Source organism: Typopeltis vanoorti, chromosome 18, assembly GCF_054136105.1.
Source record: "Typopeltis vanoorti isolate ZY-2024b chromosome 18, IOZ_Tvanoo_1.0, whole genome shotgun sequence".
Classification (NCBI taxonomy): domain Eukaryota; kingdom Metazoa; phylum Arthropoda; class Arachnida; order Uropygi; family Thelyphonidae; genus Typopeltis; species Typopeltis vanoorti.
Window position 1 is genome coordinate 88,386,118 of NC_143566.1, and position 22,325 is coordinate 88,408,442.

Here is a 22,325-nt window from a genome sequence, read left to right on the forward strand (position 1 = left end):
ATGACAGCACAGTGATAAAAAAACACTGACCAGGCATGCAGTCAGGAATACATATCCATACTTGAAGTAGAAAAGCCATCAAAGGCTTGAAATGTGGAAAGGCAGCAGGAGTAGATGATATTCGACCAGAAATGCTGAAGTATGGTGGTATAAGAGTCTTACAGTGGCTGCACTGCATAGTTCAGAAAGCCTGGACAGAGGGACGAATTCCCGATGATTGGAGTAGAGCTCTCATAGTACCCATATATAAAAAGGGAAATAAAACTGAATGTGAGAATTACAGAGGTATTTCCCTACTCAGTGTTCCTGGCAAGATCTATGCAAGCATACTTGAGAAACGTTTGAGAAGAATTGTGGAAGAAAAGCTTGGTGAAGAACAAGCTGGATTCAGGCCAAACAGAGACTGTCGCGATCAGATCTTCACTTTACGACAAATAGTCGAGAAAGCATGGGAATATAACAAAGATCTGTGTTTAAGTTTCGTCGATTTGGAAAAGGCATATGACAAGGTGCCAAGAGAGAAGCTATTCAATAAGCTGCAGTTATATGGTGTCAATGGGGCATTATATCAAGCAATACTTAGTCTTTATTTGAGTTGTAAGTCAGCAGTTAGAATTGAAGGAAGTACATGAAGATGGTTTAATGTTAAATCTGGTGTGAGACAAGGATGTACATTATCCCCTGTGTTATTCATTATCTATGTGGATCACATTATGAAGGAAAGTGGAATTAAACCTGATATCAAAATTGGAGATGTTAATGTCAGCTCTTTGCTTTATGCGGATGATGTTATACTTCTAAATAAATCCGCTACAAGTCTGCACTATTCTCTGACTAAATTGAATAGCTGTTGTAATAGATATGGTATGAAGGTCAGCAATAAAAAGACAAAGACAATGAAAATAGGCAGAATCATTGAAAATGTCAACTGTGTTGTGAATGGAGAACCTGTGGAACAAGTAAAACATTTCAGCTACTTACGCACGATTTTTACTGAAGATGGTAAATTAAATATAGAAATAGACAACAGAATCAGCAAATCTGGTATGGTGGGAAGTCAATTGAATAAATTCATATGGAATAAGAGAGAAATTAGTCGGAACACTAAATTAGCTGTATACAAGACAGTGTTCAAACCAGTTTTAACTTATGGATCTGAGAGCTGGGTCAGAAGTAAAACACTTGACCAAAGACTAGAGACCGCAGATACGAGAATCCTGAGAAAGATTATAGGCGTGAACAGATGGCATCAATGGCAATATCATATTAAAAATGAGGATATTAGGAAAGAACTTGACATTGTCAGCATCCAGGAATGCATTAGCAGAGCTAATCTAAGGTGGTATGGTCACTTAAATAGAATGGGAGAGTACAGATTACCAAAACAAGTGTTCTCTGCCAGTTTGGCAGGAGAATGACCCAGAGGAAGATCAAGATATAGGTGGATTGATACGGTACAAAGTGCGTTAGACGATAGAAATATACGATCTGATAATGTTGGTGTCTTGACAAGTAACAGACTGATTTGGAGGAAAATTGTAGATAGGAAGTTAGTAATGATGTAATTTTTTCATGTAGTATTGTCATATCCTGTATACCCCTTGAGGGTACATGGCAGGAATTTGATGATGATGATCTTTGTTTTCCAAATTTTAAAAGCTTACATTTTGCAACATTGAACTTGCATCCCCATTTCCGTGCCTAATCACTCAATTTATTCAAGGCATTCCAATCATTCACAACTCTGCATGAAAAAAACCTGCTTCTCACTCCCCTACTCACACCCTCTTTATACAGTTTCCAGGGATGACCTCTGGTTCTCCCCTGATCTCCCACTGTTTTCTGTAGAATCTCTCCAGCATTGATCCTATAACAACCTCTTACTAACTTGTCTCTATCATATCTCCCCTCTTCGTCTTGTCTACCAGACTTTGCAAGTTACATCTTCTCAATCTTTCCTCATTCTTGTAAGGCCACAACATCTTCTTTACTCTTCATGGTTTGTCCCAACTTTGCATCATCTGCATACAATCCAAATCTTCACCAATATCAATTAATATACAAGTTAAACAGTAATGACCCTAAAGCAGACCCCTGAGGCACCCCACTAGTGACTTTCCTTTTCCTGGATATCGCTCCCCCATACACAACTTGTTGTTACCTATCAGACTAGCCAGTCTCCAATCCAATGCATCAATCTAATATCCAACCCATCCTCTCTGGTTTCACTATCAACTTATCATGTAGTAATCTGTCAAAAACCTTTGTGAAATCTAAGTATATTAATGTGTATCCTTCTTCTCTGTCCAAGGAAGCAGCCACCTTCCTGTAATAAGTAAGTAAGTAGATTACTAAAACATGACCTCCCTTTAGAAATCCATGCTGTCCATCAAAGATAATACCATTGTTGTCAACCCAATTCTGATTCTGGTTCTCACAAGCTTCTCCAACAACTTAACTGCAACACCTGACACACAGATAGGCCTATAGTTTGATGCTTGAGTTCTATCACCTCCTTTATGAAGTGGCACAATCTTTCCCTCCTTCCACTCCTTAGGAACCTGATCCAGTGCAAGACTTGTATTAAAAAAAAAAAAATATGTCAAGGCCGACATCAACTCCCTGGCACATTCCTTCAGAATATGTGGTGATATATTATCAAGTCCCACAGCCTTATTTACATCTAGTTTACTCAGCTCCCCATACACCTCTTGGTCACTTACAGTCAGTCTCTCCTCCCCATCATCAACTGCTCTCAATCTCTCCATGAAGTCCCATTCACAAGATTGAAAGACCTTTATGAACTGCTCATTAAGTATCTCCACCACATCTTCCGCAACAGCTGTCTTTATACCATTTTCTCCAATCAATGTCATCCTTCCATAACATTCTTTCTTTTGCTGGCTACATATCGAAAGAACTCCTCATGATTCTTTTTGGCTTCTTCTTTAGCTACCCTCACCAACCAAGTCACCTGCCTTGCTTAGTCTTTGTAGTCCTTATGGAATTGGTTATTTCCACTTCTCTTATGCTGCCTCCATAATGCCCTTTTTCTCTGTATCGCATGCTTAATCTCTTTATTCATCCATTTCACAACTACTTTATTTAATCTTCTCACCCTTGGAATACATTTAGACATTGCATCTACTAGATAGTTTTTGAAAATCCCCCAAGATGCATTGATCTCTTTTCCAGCTAACTCGTCATTCCATGCTACCACAAGCTGTCTCCTGAGCTCTTCATAATCACCCCACCCCTTTGCAGTTCCACATATACCCTTTTCTTCATTTTAAATATAGATTTATTCAAATTGCTCCTCATCACATTTTTTTAATGTCCATTGTTATAAATTTCCTAATATGTACCCACAAGGGGGGGGGGGTATACAGGATACTAGGATAGTACTATACAATTAATTTGAAATCTTTTCTTGAATCTGGTTCTTAGCATAAAAAGAAGGCAAAAGGTTTTCATCAGGTTCATTTCTTTTAGTCTTTTTATGCTCCAAACCAGATTCACAAAAAAAAGATTTCAAACTAGAGCATCAGTAATGGAGTGACAACCATTGTGAGCTGGATTGGACATTAAAATAAATGTGATGACGAGCTATTTGAATAAATCTATATTATTATTATTATTATTATTATCCTAAGCCTCCATGGAGTCAAAGACTCATCTAGGAGGTCCATTTGTCATACACACAGCTCATCATGCCATGCCTTAAACACATTCAAATTATGAAATAAGAGAGAAATTAGCCCAACCAGCAGTACACAAGAGAGTGTTAAATTTTACCTTGTAGTTCTGAGAGTTGGATTAGAAATAAAACAATTGATCAAAGACTAGAGACCATGGATTTGAATTCTGAAAAAAAATTAGGAGAGTGAATATCATTGTCAGAATCTTATTAAAAATAAAGATATTAGGAAGTAACTCGACATTGTTAACATTCAAGAATATATGAGCAGCGCTAGTCTAAGGCAGTATGACTTAAATGGGATGGGAGAGGGAAGGTTAGAAAATGGTATTTACCAAGATGGCAGAAAAAAGATCCACAAAAAGACCAAGATCTAGGTAGATTTATTTGGAAAGAAGTGCCCTAGAAGACCAGAATATAATATCTGATAGTACTGGAGTGCTGACAAGTGATACATTGCTTTAAAGGAAATTGTTGACAGGACATCAGTAATAATGTACACTTAATTGTATAGTATTATCCTAGTATCCTGTATACCCCCCCCCTTGTGGGTACATATTAAGAAATTTATAACAATGAAGTTAGAAAAAGAAAATTGTAGAATTCATAGAATACATATTCATAGATGCTGTTCCAAAATCCTGATCTTATCATTCTTATCCACCTTTCTTCCCTCTTCCAAAGTTTCCGTATTGTCATGAAATTCATGACACAAGATTTGTACACAATAGTCCAAGTTGTGGTTTTCAATCAAGACTGTGCAGCGAAAAAACCACCACATTCTTATCTCATTGTTCTTCTCACCATTGGAATAATTTGCTGGGAAGTCTACTATCTCCTTTGCAACATGTGCCCTGAAATTCAGCTCCCTGTTGGCAACTATTCTCCAGTATAACCTCACCATTAGAAGGCCTTTAGTCAAATTCTCAAGTTGAAAATCTTACACTTTTTCACATTAAACAATCATCTCGCAGTCTTCCCACCTCTCCTCCTGCCTGTTTGAATCCTCTTGATGAGTACTACATCAGCACCATTTTTAATAACATATTTTGTATCATTTGGAAACAATCATGTATCCCTCCCACCTTCTGCAATCCATGCAGAAGTAATGGTCCTAGTACTGTGGAATTAACTGTGATATTCCCCCCCCCCCCAATACTCAGCTATTTAATATCTGTCAGATAACTAACTGCCAGTCCATAGCTAATTTTTAAATCTGTGTACTGCAACTTAAATATCATAAATTTTTCATATAACAGCCTGTTATATGTCTTTGTAAAATCCACAGAAAGCACAATCTCCTCTGGGCTATGTATGTAATGTTATTATAAAATGATAAAGATTAATAAATAGTTATTGCTCTTAACAAATGCATGATAGCCTTTATAAAGAATCTCACCCTCATTCATTTCTGTATCTTTACCATTTTTTTTTTTTTCCAAAATCTTAACTTCAGTTGAAGAAATATAAACTGGTTTAATACTTTCATTTTACCACCATTCCTATGAAGTTCCACTTTTCCTTTTTCCACTTCTCTGGAAACTCAGCCATTGACAAGACTTCTTAAACAAGTCATGGCTGAGAATAACTGGGTTTTCTTGGTCATAATATTACAAGAAATAATTAATCTACTAGTTTTACCACTAAAAAGCATTTAATCTCGGAGTGAAGGATTTGGAGGGCAGTGGCACTAATGGTTTTGAAAGCGTATGGTGTGAGGTAGAGGAGGACAAGGCAGGATATTTAGTGGGGTGTTGCTACAAGTCAGGGAGCATAACAGGGTGAGGAGCAAGAGATGTTTAGGCAGTTGAGCTTGGCAAATTCAAGAAGAATGATTGTTATGGGAGATTTTAACTATAGCAGTAATAATTGGGAAGAGAAAACTGCATGTAGTAATAAGGGAATGGAATTTCTAGAATTCTTGAGGGACAATTGCCTTAGACAACATGTAGTAGAAGGAACACAAGGTTCAAGAGTTTTTGATTTGGTCATAGCATCAAAAGAGCTGTTTATAACTGAGATTGCATCTCTGCCCCAGTTGGAGAGAGAGTGACCATGTGGTTTTGACTTGGAAGATGAATAGACATGCAGGAGTATCAAAGAGGAAGGAATATATGTGAAATTATAATGTAGGTGATTACAACAGTCCTAGATATCAACTTGGGACAGTTCCATGGAGGGAGGAATTGGAAGGGAGAGATATCATTAGTGCTTGAGAAATTGTGATGGAATATTTATTAGCAGTATACCACAAATTAAAAAGAGGAAGACACTTGTTACCACACTTATAAAGAGAAAGGTGCCTGCAGGTCACCTTTCTCTTTAAATTGCCTCCACAGTTGTTTCTTTTTTTGCAGCTCAAGCTTAATGGTGTTATTCATCCATTTAACCCCTACTTGTTTTACTATTCGGACCCTAGGTATACAATCAGCCATAACCTCCTGTAAATGCTCCTACCACTTTCCATGATCTAGCGACATCCAGCCCTTGCAGTTTTACATGCCATGGCACTGAACCAAGCAATCTCCTAAGCTTATCATACTTGCCAGCATGGTAATTTCACATATACCCTATCTTAATCGAAAATTCCACACCTTTAGACACCTCCCAGGTCAAGACCTTATGATCACTCTCACCAATAGGTGGAAACATGGTCATATTCATTACAGTCAAATTCTCAGATGCTGTTACCAGGTCAAGCACTCTCAAACCCCTAGTATTTTCTATTACATGATGTCTCAGATAGTTATCCCTTAATAATTGAATAAAATCCAGTTACTTCCTCACATATGTCCTCTCCTCCTTCCAATCAATGTTACCATAGTTGAAATCCCCCATAATAATTACCCTCCTTCCACTCATTTCATCAATTTGTTTATGCATACTATCTCCACCATCTACTCCATCACCTGGTCTGTAGCAGCTCCCAACTGTATATTTTGTTCTGTTAGTTACAATCTCACACCAAATAGCCTCAAATGAGTCTTTTCACTATCCTGCAATACAACTTCAATTCTCCTTGGCTGCAGTTCATCAGCTTCCTCCCCCAATTTTATTCTCTCTTCCCCTCCTAAACACACTATAACTTACACATTCTATCACACTAACTATATCCTCTTTCATCAGCCATGTTTCACTAATGCCAATAACCTGTGGCCAGGAAGAGCCAACCAAGGCCAAAAATTCTTCCTTCTTGTTCCTGATACTCCTGGCATTAGTATACATGAAATGCAGAGGTCCCTTTGTCCCACCCGTATCTTGATGTGTTATTCTAACTATCCCATTCCGATTACTTGTCTTTAGTACTGGCTCAGGTACATTAATACATTCTTACACTCACCTGTCTCACTGATGTCTGCATATCTATTTCCTCCCCTCCTCCTTCGTAGTTCTAGTTTCCCTGGTTCTGCACATCTGCTAATCACAATCTCACACCAAATAGCCTCAAATTAGCTCTTTTCACTATCCTGCAATACAACTTCAATTCTCCTTGGCTGCAGTTCATCAGCTATCATTAATAACACTCCTCACCCAATTTTATTCTCTCTGCCCCTCCTAAACACACTATAACCTACACATTCTATCACACTAACTATATCCTCTTTCATCAGCCATGTTTCACTAATGCTAATAACCTGTGGCCAGGAAGAGCCAACCAAGGCCAAAAATTCTTCCTTCTTGTTCCTAATACTGTCTCACTATAACCTGTGGCCAGGAAGAGCCAACCAAGGCCAAAAATTCTTCCTTCTTGTTCCTAATACACCTGTCTCACTGATGTCCGCATATTCATTTCCCCCCCCTCCTTCGTAGTTCTAGTTTCCCTGGTTCTGCACATCCATTTTCACTTCATTCAGCAACACTTTTTCCAGTCTCCGCACACCATACCCATTCTAATGCAGGCCATCCATCTTGTATAAATTCTTTCGCCCATCAAATTCATTCCTCACATCCACAAATTCCACACCACGCTGTCTGCATAAGCTGTACATAAGAATTTGTGATTATGACCCTCCTTCTAAACTCCTCTCTGTTGTACCGCGGCAACAGACTCACCATCCTAACTCTGTCACTCTTTTCTTTCGCTACCTTTAACAATACTTTCAAGTCCTCTCTCATAAAAAATTTATCTCCTTTCAATTCATTCGTACCCGCCATAACTATCAATTCTTTCACCCTCTGTTTTTCCGCTCTAATACTCTCACTTACATTCTTAAATTTCGCACCCGGTAAGTACGATTTAGTTAAACTCTCATCTATCACACCTCTTAATAATGAGTCACCGTACAAATCCAACTCCATATGATGCAACTTAAAAATCAACTTGTTGTGTGGTACTCTATCAAATGCTTTGGAAAAAAACCAAAAAAATGGCAGTGTATGCCGTAACTTCATCCACTGCTTTTGTTACTCTCTTGTGAAAGGTAAACAAATTACTGAAACAAGAACGCCTTTTAACAAATTCATGTCGGCCTGCACAAATAATATTACTCTCAAAGGCCCAATTCTGTATATGAGTTTTTACCAATTTCTCCAAAAATCTTAACAACTACAGAACAAATACAAACAGACCTATAGTTTGATACTGCCATTCTACCACAATCCTTATGTAATGGTACCCCTCCTTCCACTCTCTGTGAATCTGTCCCATTGCAAGACTTTCATTAAACAGCCAAGTTAATGGCACAGGCAGTTCCATAGTACATTCCTGTAAAACATGTGGTGAAATTCCTTCTCCCCGCCTTATTTAAATTTATTGTAATCAGTATTCAGAATACATCTCTTCATTCACTTCTCTTCATCACTCATTATCCTTCTAGGAATAAAGCCTGTAGTACCAGAATGGAGCACTAATAAAGTAATCATTAAATAGTTCAACTATATCATCTGCTTTGGTCACCCAATTCCATCTCCACCCAGCAAGATAATCTGTCCACTATCATTTTTCCTCCTACTTGCCACCACATAGTGAAAAAAAATTTCCTTGGAATTCTCCTTGAATTGCAGTGCCAATCTCCTCTCATATTCTAATTTTTTTTTCCATAGAATACTAGTCACTTTCCTAGCCTGAGCCTTATATCTCTCATGCAACTGTTCTCCACCTCTCTCTTTATATGCCTTCCATAATCTCTTTTTCTTCTTCAATTCCCCTTTTATTCCTATTGTCATACATTTGACTCCAAATTTCCTTATCTTCTTCACTGAAAGTATACAATCTGTCATTGCTGTCAGCGACTTTTTCTTCAGTATCTCCCATGCACTAATGATCTCCCTCATCTTCCTTTAAATTCTTTCATCCATTACACTGCTGTAAGCTGGTTTATAAGTCTATAATAGTCCCCTGCCTTATAATTCCACATAACTTTGTACAATTCTATTGTACAAGACGGATCAGGCCACATATGGATTACTGTGTAAAGATTTGGTTGCCAGGTTTTCAAAAGGATGAAGAAATGTTGGAGCAGACCCAGAGATGATTGACTAAGTTGGTTTCTGGTCTCTGGAATGTGGAATTTGAGGACTGATTGAGAGAATACAAATTATAGAGCCCAGTCAATAGAAGGAAGAGGGGAAACATGATTGTGGCATATAACTTGGTAAGGAGTAATTACCAGATTAACGTGGATAAGATTTTTCATAGAATATCTAGAGATGGGGAAAACGAGAGTATCCTTGGAAGCTGTATAAGGTGGGTGAGCAAGGGATGGGGAGTAAATTTTTTTCCTGGAGAGTTGTGGGTGATTTGAATGCATTGACCGAGAGTGTGTGATGAGCGCAGGAACAGTGAATGCACTTAAGTCCAGGTACGATTAGCTGTGCATGTGAGAGTGGAATCTCCCACAATGAGTCTCTTGACTCCATGGAGGTCTGTTGATAATAATAACTTCCTTCTGTTTTGATACCTTCCCCTGCCTATTCATCCTCCAAGTCAGGATTGCATGGTCACTCTCAGCAATGAGTATGTATGTCATCTCAGTCAAAATCTGATCCTCTGATGCTATTACCAAATCCAGAACTCGCAATCCTCGTGTTACCTCCACCACATGCTGCCTAAGACAGTTATCCCTCAAGAAATCCACGAAATCCACCATCTGATCCTCTGATGCTATTACCAAATCCAGAACTCACAATCCTTGTGTTTCCTCCACCACATGCTGCCTAAGACAGTTGTCCCTCAAGAAATCCAAAAATTAAGTTTCCTTATTACTGCATGCTGTCTCCTCTGCCCAGTTTATATCACTATAGTTGAATCTCCCATAGTGATTACTCGCTTTGTGCTTTCCTAAATGTTTCCTGCTCATCACCATTTATATTCCCTGGTTTGTTGCAACATCCTACTAAATATCTTGTCCTATAAACATCCATCTCACACCACATACTCTCCAAGCCATTTGTGTTATTTCCATTGAGATTTTCTACCCTGGGAGCACACAGTTGATCTCTTATCGTTTCAGCAGGATAGGGAAAGTAAACACTCCACCACCATGTTTACCTTCCCTATCCTGCTGAAATATGGTATACCATTTGATTTCTATCCCTCTCCATCCTCAGCATCCTTGGAACATCCTCCTGAGTTAACCAAGTTTCATTGATACCAGGAACCTTTGATGAGACTGAGTCAGTCAGTCAGTGCCACCGACTCATTCCTTTATTCTTAAGTGTATTGACAGCCTTCTTATATAATAATAAAATTAGTTTAATCCTTTATCCAAGTGCGAGCAAACAAAGTTTGTGCCTGAAGGTATCTTCAGGACTGGGGTAAGGTGGTACAACACCAGGGCAACTCGTTGCAAAGGTGGAGCAAGTTACCAACACTCCTATCTCAGTATCTCCTATAATGCAAAACACATCTCCTTGCGGATATGTCTAATGTTATGCATTAAGGGAAGGGCCACTACCCAGACTAGTTTCGACCTTTATTGAGGTCGAATGGGAGTTCATGTCTCTCGTCATCGGCCTTTGGAGAATAAAGCATGCTGAGGGTCAGCAAACAGTAAGAGAGGAGAATAATGAAAGATAGAGTAGGATAGTAGGAGGTAAAAGAGGCCTCAGCAACCTGTTTAGCCTTATATGGCTAATTGGTCTGTGACACATATTCTCAATTTATCTGTTAAAAAAAAAGAAAATTTAACCATAAAAATTTTGACTAATAGTTCACTTATAAATTTATCCTTAATAATTTCGTCAGTTATCTATGAAGGAGATCCATTGACCTGTTTTGAAAACAATAATTTCAGTTAGAACTTTTTTTTTTTTTTTTTTTAATTACATAAAAATCAAAGGACTTAAGGTCCGGTCAGTTCAACTGAAAGGGAACAAAATAAGGAACTTGCAGTCCTGGTACCACTGGGACTTAGAATGGGGTAGAAGACTGGCCCGGGAGATGCCGCTCACAAGGAGCAGCACCGCCTCGTAATAAGCCTTCGCAGCCTGGGTTCTCAGATCTACCCCCCCCTGATTTGGAGTAAAGGAAACCGTGCCAGCGAAAGCTTTGTGGCGAGGAAGAACAGAGTGGTTGTTACTTTTCCTAGGGAGAGTTAGGTGGAGTTTTGGAGATACTAAAGAAATATACAGGGCTTGATGCGTCCCTGTATAAGAAAGCATATTTTCGGTGGTTTGCAGTATTTGTTCACAAATTTAAAGTCGCCTAGTAGATGTCTCTCTTGCACAAGAAATTTAGGAAGGTAAAAAAAAAAACCTTTCCTTATTCCTGCGTACATTAAATTTGCGTCCCGTACCTGGGATTTTTTCCGTACCTTCCAGATGTGATACTTTAAGACGTTAATTAAAAAAATGGCGAATTTTTGGGTCTTGTTGACTGGTGGCGGGAATTGCAGGTGTATGACCTCTTCTAGTGATAGCATCGGGATTCCCAGTGCTGTGCTCAGTCTTTGCCAGACGCGTTGGGCTGGTGGGCAAAAATAAAAGAAATGCTCCACCGTTTCCACGCCCCGGCAGACATCACAAAAGGGATCGCATGGACTGGGTACGTACCTAGATTTAACCTGTTTCACCGGGAGCCGCCCATAAGCTATTCGCCAGGCCAGATCCCGATGAAAATCTGTCCCCAGCTATTCTTGATGTTTTTAAAGAGAATTTCATTGTTTGTCCCGAGGTTTGGTGTATCACGCCTGGAGAGTTGGAAGAAATCCCAGTATACTGCTTTCGGTTTGTGTGTGAGGATTTCTGTTCCTTTGTCTCTAAGTACTGCGAGTGATTTTACTAGTGTGCGGTACCACTTGGGCACAACCCTTGCACGGGGTCCAGCATAGTCCGTGGTTCCAAAGAGGGGGAGGAAAAGTCCTATAAAATATCTAATTAGGAGGCCTGAAATATGGTTTGAGTTTAAGGCCTTCCGTACGGTTTTGAATGTATTTGCATAAAGCAAGCTTTTGAGATCAGGCAGAGCGTACCCCCCTTCTTCATGTTTTAGTTGCAGGTATTGTTTTTTAACCTCATGTTTTTTTTTCATTCCAGAAGAAATCTGAGTTTTTTGGATAATTGGTTTTCTTGTAGCAGTGTGATTCCTGTGATATTGATTGTGTGTATCAGCATTGGGGTAATGATTGTTTTTATCACTGTGGCTCTGCCATAAAAGGAGAAAAAGGTCGGTTTGAATAGACTTATCTTTTCCGTACTTATTTCCTGTAATTTTTAAACTGGTAAAGCTAGCAACTCAGAAAAGGGAACTCCTAGTATTGTTAGCGGCTGCGTATGCAGCGCTAAACCGTAGGGAAGTCCGGTGTTATGGAAATTTCCAAAATTTTTGATTTTGGTTTTTTGTGCATTAACTCGGAGACCACTGACTATGTCGAAGTTTTGCAGTATGTCAAGATAGATGCAGATAGACTCAGAGTCTCTGAGTGTGGCCACTACATCATCTGCATATGCTACTATTTTGCACTGTTTGGAAACTTGGGGCAGTGGAATACCATTAATTGCAGGGGTGTTCTCTATTCTTTTGATGAGGGGTTCTAATGCTAGGGAAAAGAGAAGGGGGCTTAGTGGGCAGCCTTGCCTAACCCCTCTCTTTATACGGATTGGTTCTGTCAGAAACCCATTAATAGACAGTTGTGTCGAGGCCCCCGCGTACATATGTTTAATTGTACGCCGAAGTCTCGGGCCTATGCCTACTTTTTTTAGGGTGTCCTGTAAGTACGTGTGGCTGATGCTGTTGAACGCTTTTTCCAGGTCGGTGGAGAGAAGTGCCAGGGGGTATTTTTTTTCCTTGGCCAGTCTGATTAGGTCTCTTAGCAGGAAGAGATTAAATTCCATAGATCTACCTGGGATTCCATAGACCTGTGAACTTGTTATTATGTTTTCTATTCCGCCCTTAATGCGTGTACAGATAATTTTTGCGAAAAGTTTATAGTCTAGGTTAGTTAAGGAGATGGGACGCCAGTTATTTGACAAGGTCCGATCTCGGTCTTTTTTGGGATAAAGATTGTATAGCTCTTAGCAAATTCCTCGGGGATGTTTCCCGAAGTGAGGAATTCGTTAAAGATCTTTACTAGTGCTGGCAGTTCAAGGTCCCAGATAGATCTATAGAATTCTATCCCCAGTCCGTCTGGCCCTGGGGTCTTTTTTGTCTTCATCGTTTTGCATGTGGCTTTTATTTCAGCTGCAGTTATCGGCCTGTCATGCAGGGCGCTAAGATGCTCGGGAAAACGTTTGACGTCCCACTCACTGAAGTCATCCGTGCCCTGTTGGTCAACGAAGATGCCTAGATACTGCTGGTGAAAGTGACGGAGTATTTCATGGGTTGAATTTAGAATCTGGCCTTTCTCCTCGATCTGGTAAATCGTTCTTTTATCGTTTGCTGCCACCCGTTGTTGATTGTAGAATGCGGCGGAGGGTGTTTCCAAATTTCTGAGATAGAGTCTCGTGTGAAAGTCGAGGTCATCGACTCTACTCTGCCGCAGCTCTGTTTCTACCTGTCTGATAAGATGTCCGCAGGGAACTCCGCTCCGTTCGCTTGACCGGTACCAGCCGAGTTTCCTGTAAAGATCCCTCAGCCATTTACGTTGTTGGTAGACCCTTTCGTGCCCACATTTTTGAAACAGTTCCTTAGCCTGCCACTTAAAGTGCAGCCAGTTTTCCCAGTCCCAGTTGATGTTTGTCCATTCATCACAGAGTTTCTGTAGCTGGTCGCTAAAAAGACTGGGAAAGGTAGGAGGAAGCCTCCAAGGACCTCTGGCTGTTTTCCCATAACCTCTGGGAGTGTAATATTTAAAATGACCAATTTGTGGTCTGTTTACATGTTGTGTGCTGTGGTGTGACGTGTCCTTTGAACATACTGTTCCAAGTTTTGGGACACGTACACCCTATCTAGTCTCGTCAATATCTGGCTACGGCACCACGTTGTTTCTGCCTTCGATGGGTTATTCCTCCTCCAGACATCGACGAGATCAAAATTTACACAGCATCTTTTTAGAGCGGCGGTTCCGCAGTTTGCGTTCCCGCCTACCTTGTCCAAACGTGTGTCTTCCACACAATTCCAGTCCCCGGCTACTATTAGGTGTTCTGCTCCCAAGAGGTAGTTTTCAAGGGCAGAGAAGAAACCGCTTCTGTGGTATGGGCTGTTCGGGGCGTATACTGCAACAAGCCGGATGGTACGGCCACCGTACTTCCAGTCTACCGTTATTAGACGTCCCATGGCGTCCTTCTGGACGTTGAAGAACCCCCCCGCGATTGGGAGGGAGAATTAGTATCCCCACCCCTCGCGAGTGAGCATCCCCAAAGCACCAGTAGCTGGTGACTGGGTAGCTTCTCGAGAAGTTCTCCACGTCCCAATGCTTATAAAAATGGGTTTCTTGAATCAGGAGGATATTAATTTTGTACCTTAACATTAGCTTCCAGACAGTGCTTTGTGCAAAGGGGTTGCGTAAACCGTTGGTGTTTAAAGTGGCAATTTTAAAATCCATGTTGGTATTTGGAGGAAGGGGGGTGTTGTCTGTTTGTTGCTCTACATGTTCCACCTGTGATTCACTATCGGAGCTGTTTGGAATATCCATAACGAGGTCGTTTTGAAATTCCATTTCTGTGATGCGATAAATGTCCGTGCTGCAGATATATGAATGGGTTTCTGCAGGTTGGTCCACTACTGGGGATAGGTTTCCTGTCTTTGTTACCGCCTCCTCAAGGGGCTGGGTGCCTTCGCGTTGGCTTGTAGTTTGGATGTTGTCCATTTCATCTTCTGACGAGAGTATAGGCTGCTTTGTTTAGCCTTTTTTGCCTCTTCTGTTTCTGCCTCTCTTGTGCACTTTATTGGGGCGCTGGTTGTTACGACTTCTTTCTCTTTGCTGCGGGTTTCGAAGTTGGCTGTTATTTCCTTGATGTGGCGGGTTGCCCTGGGTGTCTTACCCGTTACAGGTTTCATGGAGGTTGTGTTTTCTGCTAGTGTTTCTTTTTCAGTCTGTTGCCGGAGCTCTGGAAAATCGCTCCCTGATGATACCTCAGGTTTACCGAGGGGTATAGCCCTGATCAGTATTATGGTCCCTCCAGCTGCTTCTGAGAGTGTTCTGTGCGAGCACGTGTCCACTTTATGGGTCAAGTCCCCACATTTAAGACAAGCTTCTGTACAGTTTACTATTTTGTGCTCTGTTGATTTGCAATTTCTGCACTGTAGTTTTGGGCATTCTGCCCCTAGGTGACCCTCAGAGTTACATCGGAAACACAATCTTTTAACACCCGGGTAGTTAACCATGACTCTTGTTTGGCCCACTAAAATGAAGTTGGGAACTTCCTTTTTCATATCCGTCTGTATTTCAATGTCGCCTGTTTTCCAGCCTTTGTAATCAGCATGTTCAAATGCTTTGATACTAATAATATCGCCCCATTGGCTAAAAAATTTCTTGACGTTTTCTTCATTCTCCAGGTATTCCAAGGGAAATCTAGTTATTCTTAACGTTTTCCGTAAATTCCTATTAAATAAGGTTTGATCGTTTGTCCCGCACAGGGGAACCCCTCTAATAATTTGCTTCTTGTTTGGTCATTTTTGACTACAATTTGGAATCTTTCTTTTGAGTACGGTGTGAAACCGTATATGTTTTCTTCCCCTACTGTATCAATCAGAGCTTTCACTAACGTCTGCTCATCTGAGAGCCGCTTGACTTCGATGCCAAGCGTTCTAGTTCTGGGTAAGAATAACGGCATTGTTGGGGGAAGACCTAACTACTTGCTGTAGAAGGGGGGCGAGGTAAAGGAGGGCGAAGTCGGGGAACGCCCGGTGTCCCTCACAACAAGCGAAGAGATACCAGAAGGAATGGGTAAAAGAGCCAATAATAAGAAAAAAGGTCTTACCAAAACGCCGAGGTACTTCTGTAGAAAGTGAGCATGGAGCTCTCTCTTCGGGCCGCAGGAAATGGATCCTCTTTTGGACTGGTAGGCACAGGTTCTTTCTTCTTCGAACTGGAGCTGTCTTTCACGTCTTGGCAAATAAGGTCTCTTCAGTGGGAGCCAGGCCCAAGTGGAGATACCAGGCAGAAGCATTAGCAGGTCATCTCTACTTATAGGAGTTGCCAAATGGTGTGCCACCCTTTTTTAAAAAATTACTCTGAATTTAGAGAAAGATGGTGAAAGTTTATTTTTCACTTGGTTAGAGTATAATAAAATTTTAATCCTTTTAAAACTTTTAATAAAAGTTTAATCCTTTATCCAAGTGTGAGCAAACAAAGTTTGCGCCTGAAAGTATCTTCAGGACTGGGGTAAGGTGGTACAACACCAGGGCAACTCGTTGCAAAGGTGGAGCAAGCTAGAGATGACCTGCTAATGCTTCTGCCTGGTTCCCACTGAAGAGACCTCAATAAAGGTCGAAACTAGTCTGGGTAGTGGCCCTTCCCTTAATGCATAACATTAGACATATCCGCAAGGAGATGTGTTTTGCATTATAGGAGATACTGAGATAGGAGTGTTGGTAGCTTGCTCCACCTGTGCAACGAGTTGCCCTGGTGTTGTACCACCTTACCCCAGTCCTGAAAATACTTTCAGGCGCAAACTTTGTTTGCTCACACTTGGATAAAGGATTAAACTAATTTTATTATACTCTAACCAAGTGAATAATAAACTTTCAACAGCATTCTTATAGCCATTATTACTCCCTTCATACTCCACCTTACTTTGTAATATAGTATACACATCCTCATTTCTGAAGCCTCGTCTCTGCAATTTCCACTCTCCCTTTCTCTTGCCTTCCTCTCCCCTTTTCTCTCTAATGCTGTTCTCTTACACCTACTCTCATTAATCTCACACTAGCCAACATTTCTATACTCCCAAGATCTTCCTCAACTCAGTTTTCATTCCTTCCATCTCAGAAGTTCTATTTCTCTCTCTCTCCACTCATTTTATTTTCAGTTGCCATTCACACACTCAATCATAGCCATCAGACAAACCATCTTCATCTGCTAAACTACCCAAGACTGAATCTCTCTGTGGGACTTTAACATTCTCTCCATCCTCAAACACACTACTGGCATCCACAAACTGAAAATCACCTGTTTCCGAAGCACTATCTCTGTTATCACTAAATTCCGAGATCAAGACACTCATGTCTTCCAGAGCCTCCCACTGCCTGTATTTCATACGCACATACACATTCTTAAATAGTGGGATGTGTACTTACCACATGCAAAGCAAGCTACAAAATCATCAACTAGGTTCCTAATAACGTAGTCTTTAAATGGTGTAGGACTAGTGCTGGTACTAAAATAAAGTGAATTTTATTTTTTGGTGGAATCAGTTGGTTGAGGTAAGAAAATTGTTTAATTTTCTTACATGGATGATGCTTTTTTTATATTTAAATTTTTCTAATAGATGTACCATTTGTTTAACTTTTCAGTAAAGTTACTCATGTTTGAAAGAAGACTTTTGACCAATGAAAAATATAAATTAAGCAAAACTGTTTAACTAGCTTACATTTCTAAAATGGTGTAGAGATGACAAGATTATTCCAAAATGTTTATATTTTAAATAAGTTTTTCACTCTAGAAGAGCCAAGTGTATAAGGTTTCATTTGCTCTCATGTAGGAAAGGATAAAATCCACAGTTTGCCATCATTCGTGTTGAATCATTATGTATAGACTTAAATTACATTTTAGACAACTCCTGAAATGCTGATTTATGGAACCTTAGACAATCTCATCAGATAATTGAGAAATCATGGAAATATTGCAAGAATTTGAATTAAAGTTTTGTAAAAAAAAGATGGTATACAACAAGGCGCCAAGAGAAAAGCTGTTCAAAACGCTCCAGTTATGTAGTGTAAATGGGATGTTATGTCAAGCAATATTTAGTCTATATTTGAGATGTCAGTCAGAAATTAGAATTGAGTGAAGTACAGGAAAATTGCTTTATGTTAAATCAGATGCGTCTCCGCTGTTATTCATCATCTATATGGATCACATTATTATTATTATTATTAAGAGAGACCTCTAGGGAGTTGGGGACTCATCGAGGGAGGCCACATACTTCACGCACAAGCTATCGTACTTATTTTTGAATTCATTCACACTGCTTGCACACACAACATCAAATGCCAATCCATTTCAATCATGCACTGCCCTATGAGGAAAAAAATGTACCTCTCACCCCCTTCTTAGCAGCATTTATTCTCAGCTTCCAAGGGGATGTCCTCTTGTCCTTACTCACCCTCCTTAAAATGAAAAAGTCCAACTGAAATACTCTATGACCCTTTTAGAAGTTTGTAAGTCTCAATTATATCACCTTTCTTTCTCCTGTTTGCTAGTGTCTGCAGTCTACAAATTCTCAGTCTGTCTTCATAATCAGTACTCCACAATCCTGATATCATTTTTAACACTCTCCTTTGCACTGTCTCCATTGTATCAGAATCACAACAGAAACGAGGAGACTAGACCTGTGCACCATAGTCCAAGTGAGGTCTTATCAAGGCCTTGTAAAGAGGGAGAATGACATCCTTATCTTTACATTTTGAAGTTCGTTTCAGCATTGCAATTGAGTTGTATTTGCAATCTTTGTTACATGGAACATGAATTTCAACTTTCTATCTACTAACACTTCAAGATCCCTAGCCTGATCATTTCTTCTAGCGTAATCCCACCAATATAATACGACATTGGATATCTAATCACACCAAAGTGCATGACTGCATTTACTGACACTGAACATTTTCCCATTCCCACGATTCCAGCCTATTCAAATCATTCTGCATCTTTTTTTTTGTCAAAAAGCTCTGTTTCCTCACATTTGTTGTTGAGCCATCTTTCTTTTGCAATTCTGCATTCTTTCCTGATCTCATTGTTTAACTTCTTTTATTCAGGATGATTTTTAACTTTCTTTGTTTCTTCCGTCATTTTCAGTATGTTGTCATTCATCCAGGTTTTACTCATCTTCTCAAAGTTACGAGGTGTTTATTTCACTGCCTTTTTTTTTTTTATGCCCTCTTTAAATTTCTACCATCTCTCCTCAATATCATCTTTAGGGTAAGGATACTTTGTGGAATCAGGAACATTAACAGTAATGGATTGTGTCAGTTTCTTTAAAAATTTATCTTGTATTTCTTGATTTTTAAGGGAGCTAAGGTCATATTTTACTATGTTAGAGGTGTCATTGTTTTCTTTAATTTTATTGCTGCTTTAATGATTACAGGGTTGTGGTCTGATCCAATATCGGCCCCCGGGTATGTTTTGGCTTATAATATGTTATTCCGAAATCTTTTTTTTTAATCATTATATAGACAGTCTGGTTCTTATAGCTATCTCCAGGAATTTTCTATGTGTAAAGTCTTCTAGGATGTTGGCTAAACAAAGTATTTGTTATTATGAAACCGTTTTCTTCACAGAATTGTATTAATCTTTTTCCTTTTGGATTTCTATGTCCCAAGCCTTGGTTTCCCGAGCCTACTTATCATTCAGATCTCCTTATGATAGTTATCTGATTTAGCATTGTTAAGTTCATTTTGAATATGTTCATAGAAGTATTCTACATCTTCATTTGGGTAATCAGAAGTAGGTGCATATATTTGGACAATAAAAAATATTACAATGTTGGGCTGCAATTTTTAATGCAATTGCAATTCAATTTGGAACATTGAATCAGTTTACAGCACAATTGGATGAGCATTGTGTGCAATAATGTGTACCTCCCATGATGAATTTCTGACTCTATGGAGATAAATTTTAATAATAATAATACTACTAATAATAAATTTATATTGAATAAGAAAGAAAATAGTCAAAAGCTCAATTAGCTGTATACAAGACGGTGTTCAAACAAATTTTAACTTATGGACTGAGAGCTGGGTTAGGAATAAAAAACTTGATCAAACACTGGAGATCTCAGATATGAGAGTTCAGAGATTAGTGGAGTGAACAGATAGAATCATTATTATTATTAATCCAGGATCCCATAGAGTCACAGACTCATCTAGGAGGTCACTTTTGCCATATGCACAGCTCATCATACTGCACCTGAAACACATTCAAATGTTCTGCAGACACCACTCTCAGGCAATGCATTCTAATCATTCACAATTCTCCATGCAAAAAAAGCCTGCTTTTCACTCCCTTCTCACATTCTCCTTATACAGCTTCCAGGGATAACCTTTTGTTCTTCACCATCTCTCACCAATTTATGAAAAACTCAACATTTTTCAACTAATTTGTATGTCTCTATCATATCACCCCTCTTCCTCCTATCCACTAGACTGCAAATTGCATCATCTCAACCTTTCTTCATATTCAGCATTCCAGAGATCAGAAACTATTTTGGTCAATTAGCCTCTGTACCCTCTCCAACATTTGAAAATCAGGTTACCAAATCTGTGCATAGTAGTCCATATGTAATCTAATTAGAGCATTATGTTAATTTAACCAGAATCTATTCTCCTTACGTCTACAAGTCAGTGTCCTCTGCATCATTCCCAGAATTTGTTGTGTTCCCACAATTTTGGCAATATGTCCTCTAAATTTTAGATTCTTATCCAAGATCTCTTATTTATTATTATTATTATTACATGACACTTCTAAGGAGTCCAAAGACTCATCAAGGGAGGGCACCTACTCTAGAACTCTCTGCCTTACCACTTAATCCATGAACTACACCGAACCACCACTACCATCATCGCCTACACAACGCCTTAAAGTATTATTAACTGGTGGGTTAATATTACTCCCAGCAACTTTAGAGGCTGTCCCCACATACAATTCCACTAGATAGTATTTTCTCCATTCACTGAAGGCTTTTTTGTTTTTCTCCTTCTGTAACTTGTATTAAAATACAAGTTATAAATATTTTTATGCCCTGTGAATTCCTAATTTTTTTTTTTTTTTTTTTGGTGAAATCCTAGGGTTCTGCAAAACACAGTTTAAGAAATACTGATCTAGAGCATTTGCCAGCTTGATTGATGGATAGTACTTTCATTTCCCCAACTACATGGTTATGAGTTTGTGTCTTATTGCATGCATGGATGTTTGTAAATATCTTTAGGTAGTTGATGAATTATATTGTCCATTATGTGAGACTAGTATACTGGAGGCTTGAAAGAATTCTGTTGTTCTGTAGATTAGGGTATACAGTTTATTTAACCCTTAGTCCACCCACATCACTAATTTGTCCCTTTAGTACTAGTATTAATACTAATGTACTATAGGTTAATATTAGTGTTAGCTTACAATTTCCTCGGGATGTGTTTCATATGTAGTGAGCTCATAACTTGACAGAAAATATGCCGCGATCTTTATTGCTTTTGGAGAGGTGACAAAAGTGGTGCATGGTCACATTAGTGTTTTGGTTAGCAGGTTATAGAGAGGAGTGATAGCACTGTGAAATTTGTTAAAAGGTAATATATATATTGATTGATAATTGACATTAGTGGCTTTAGGGGTAAAGCAAGATAGTATTTGGTCTGGAGTAGTAGAGATATCTGTGTAGGAAAAAGGGTAGGATGGCACACATTGTCATAAACATATCTTGAATAGACTGAAATGATAATATATATATATATAACATAATAATTTTGATTACATATTTACATATTATCAAATTTGTTTTTGGCTGTGCTAAAATCTTATTTTATTTTCTTAGGCAGGAAAGTGAATACCATTCAGTAAAAGTAGCTGTTGAAAAGCCTAATGATTCAGCTAGGAACATTCATTGCTTCACATATCAAAAGAATAAATTTACAGATTCAGGTGGAAAACCATCAGCAGTATATAAAGCTGTAATAATTCAGGGTGCCCTTGAACACCATTTGCCAGAGGAATACATAACAGAGCTTAGAACATTTGAGGACAATGGTTATACTGGTGCAGTAGATATTCCAGTCACCATCAGCCTGTCTGAAGCAGATAAATAATATGCACAAAAAAATTAATCAGTGTAGGCATTGTATGTAAGCACAATTAAAACTGATTATTAAAATCCATGCTAATTTGAGAGCTATTACTACATACTGACCTATATATATAACTTGTGAAAGTTGTTTGAGACTTCCTGATTTCATGTACAGTAAGGCCCTGCCTTACGATGATTTGCTCATAGGATGATTTCAATCATGACCAGTCTCCATTTATATGATGCCGCACATACAACAGTTTTAGCAACATGATGTTGCCGGGAAATCAACCATGGCACAGTTTTTGTGGACTCAGTTTAT

The 22,325-nt window shown here is 39.1% G+C and overlaps 1 protein-coding gene across 1 annotated transcript in view; it reads left to right on the forward strand.

The window, feature by feature from the left end:
• LOC150096912 (gamma-glutamylcyclotransferase-like) overlaps nt 1-22,117 on the forward strand; it is a 36,694-nt gene extending 14,577 nt beyond the window's left edge. Inside the window, exon 3 of the mRNA XM_090408278.1 lies at nt 21,755-22,117. Coding sequence (XP_090264404.1) covers nt 21,755-22,025 — 271 coding nt within the window. The 3' untranslated portion in view covers nt 22,026-22,117. The remainder of the gene's footprint in view (nt 1-21,754) is intronic.
• Nucleotides 22,118-22,325: the final 208 nt, after the last annotated feature.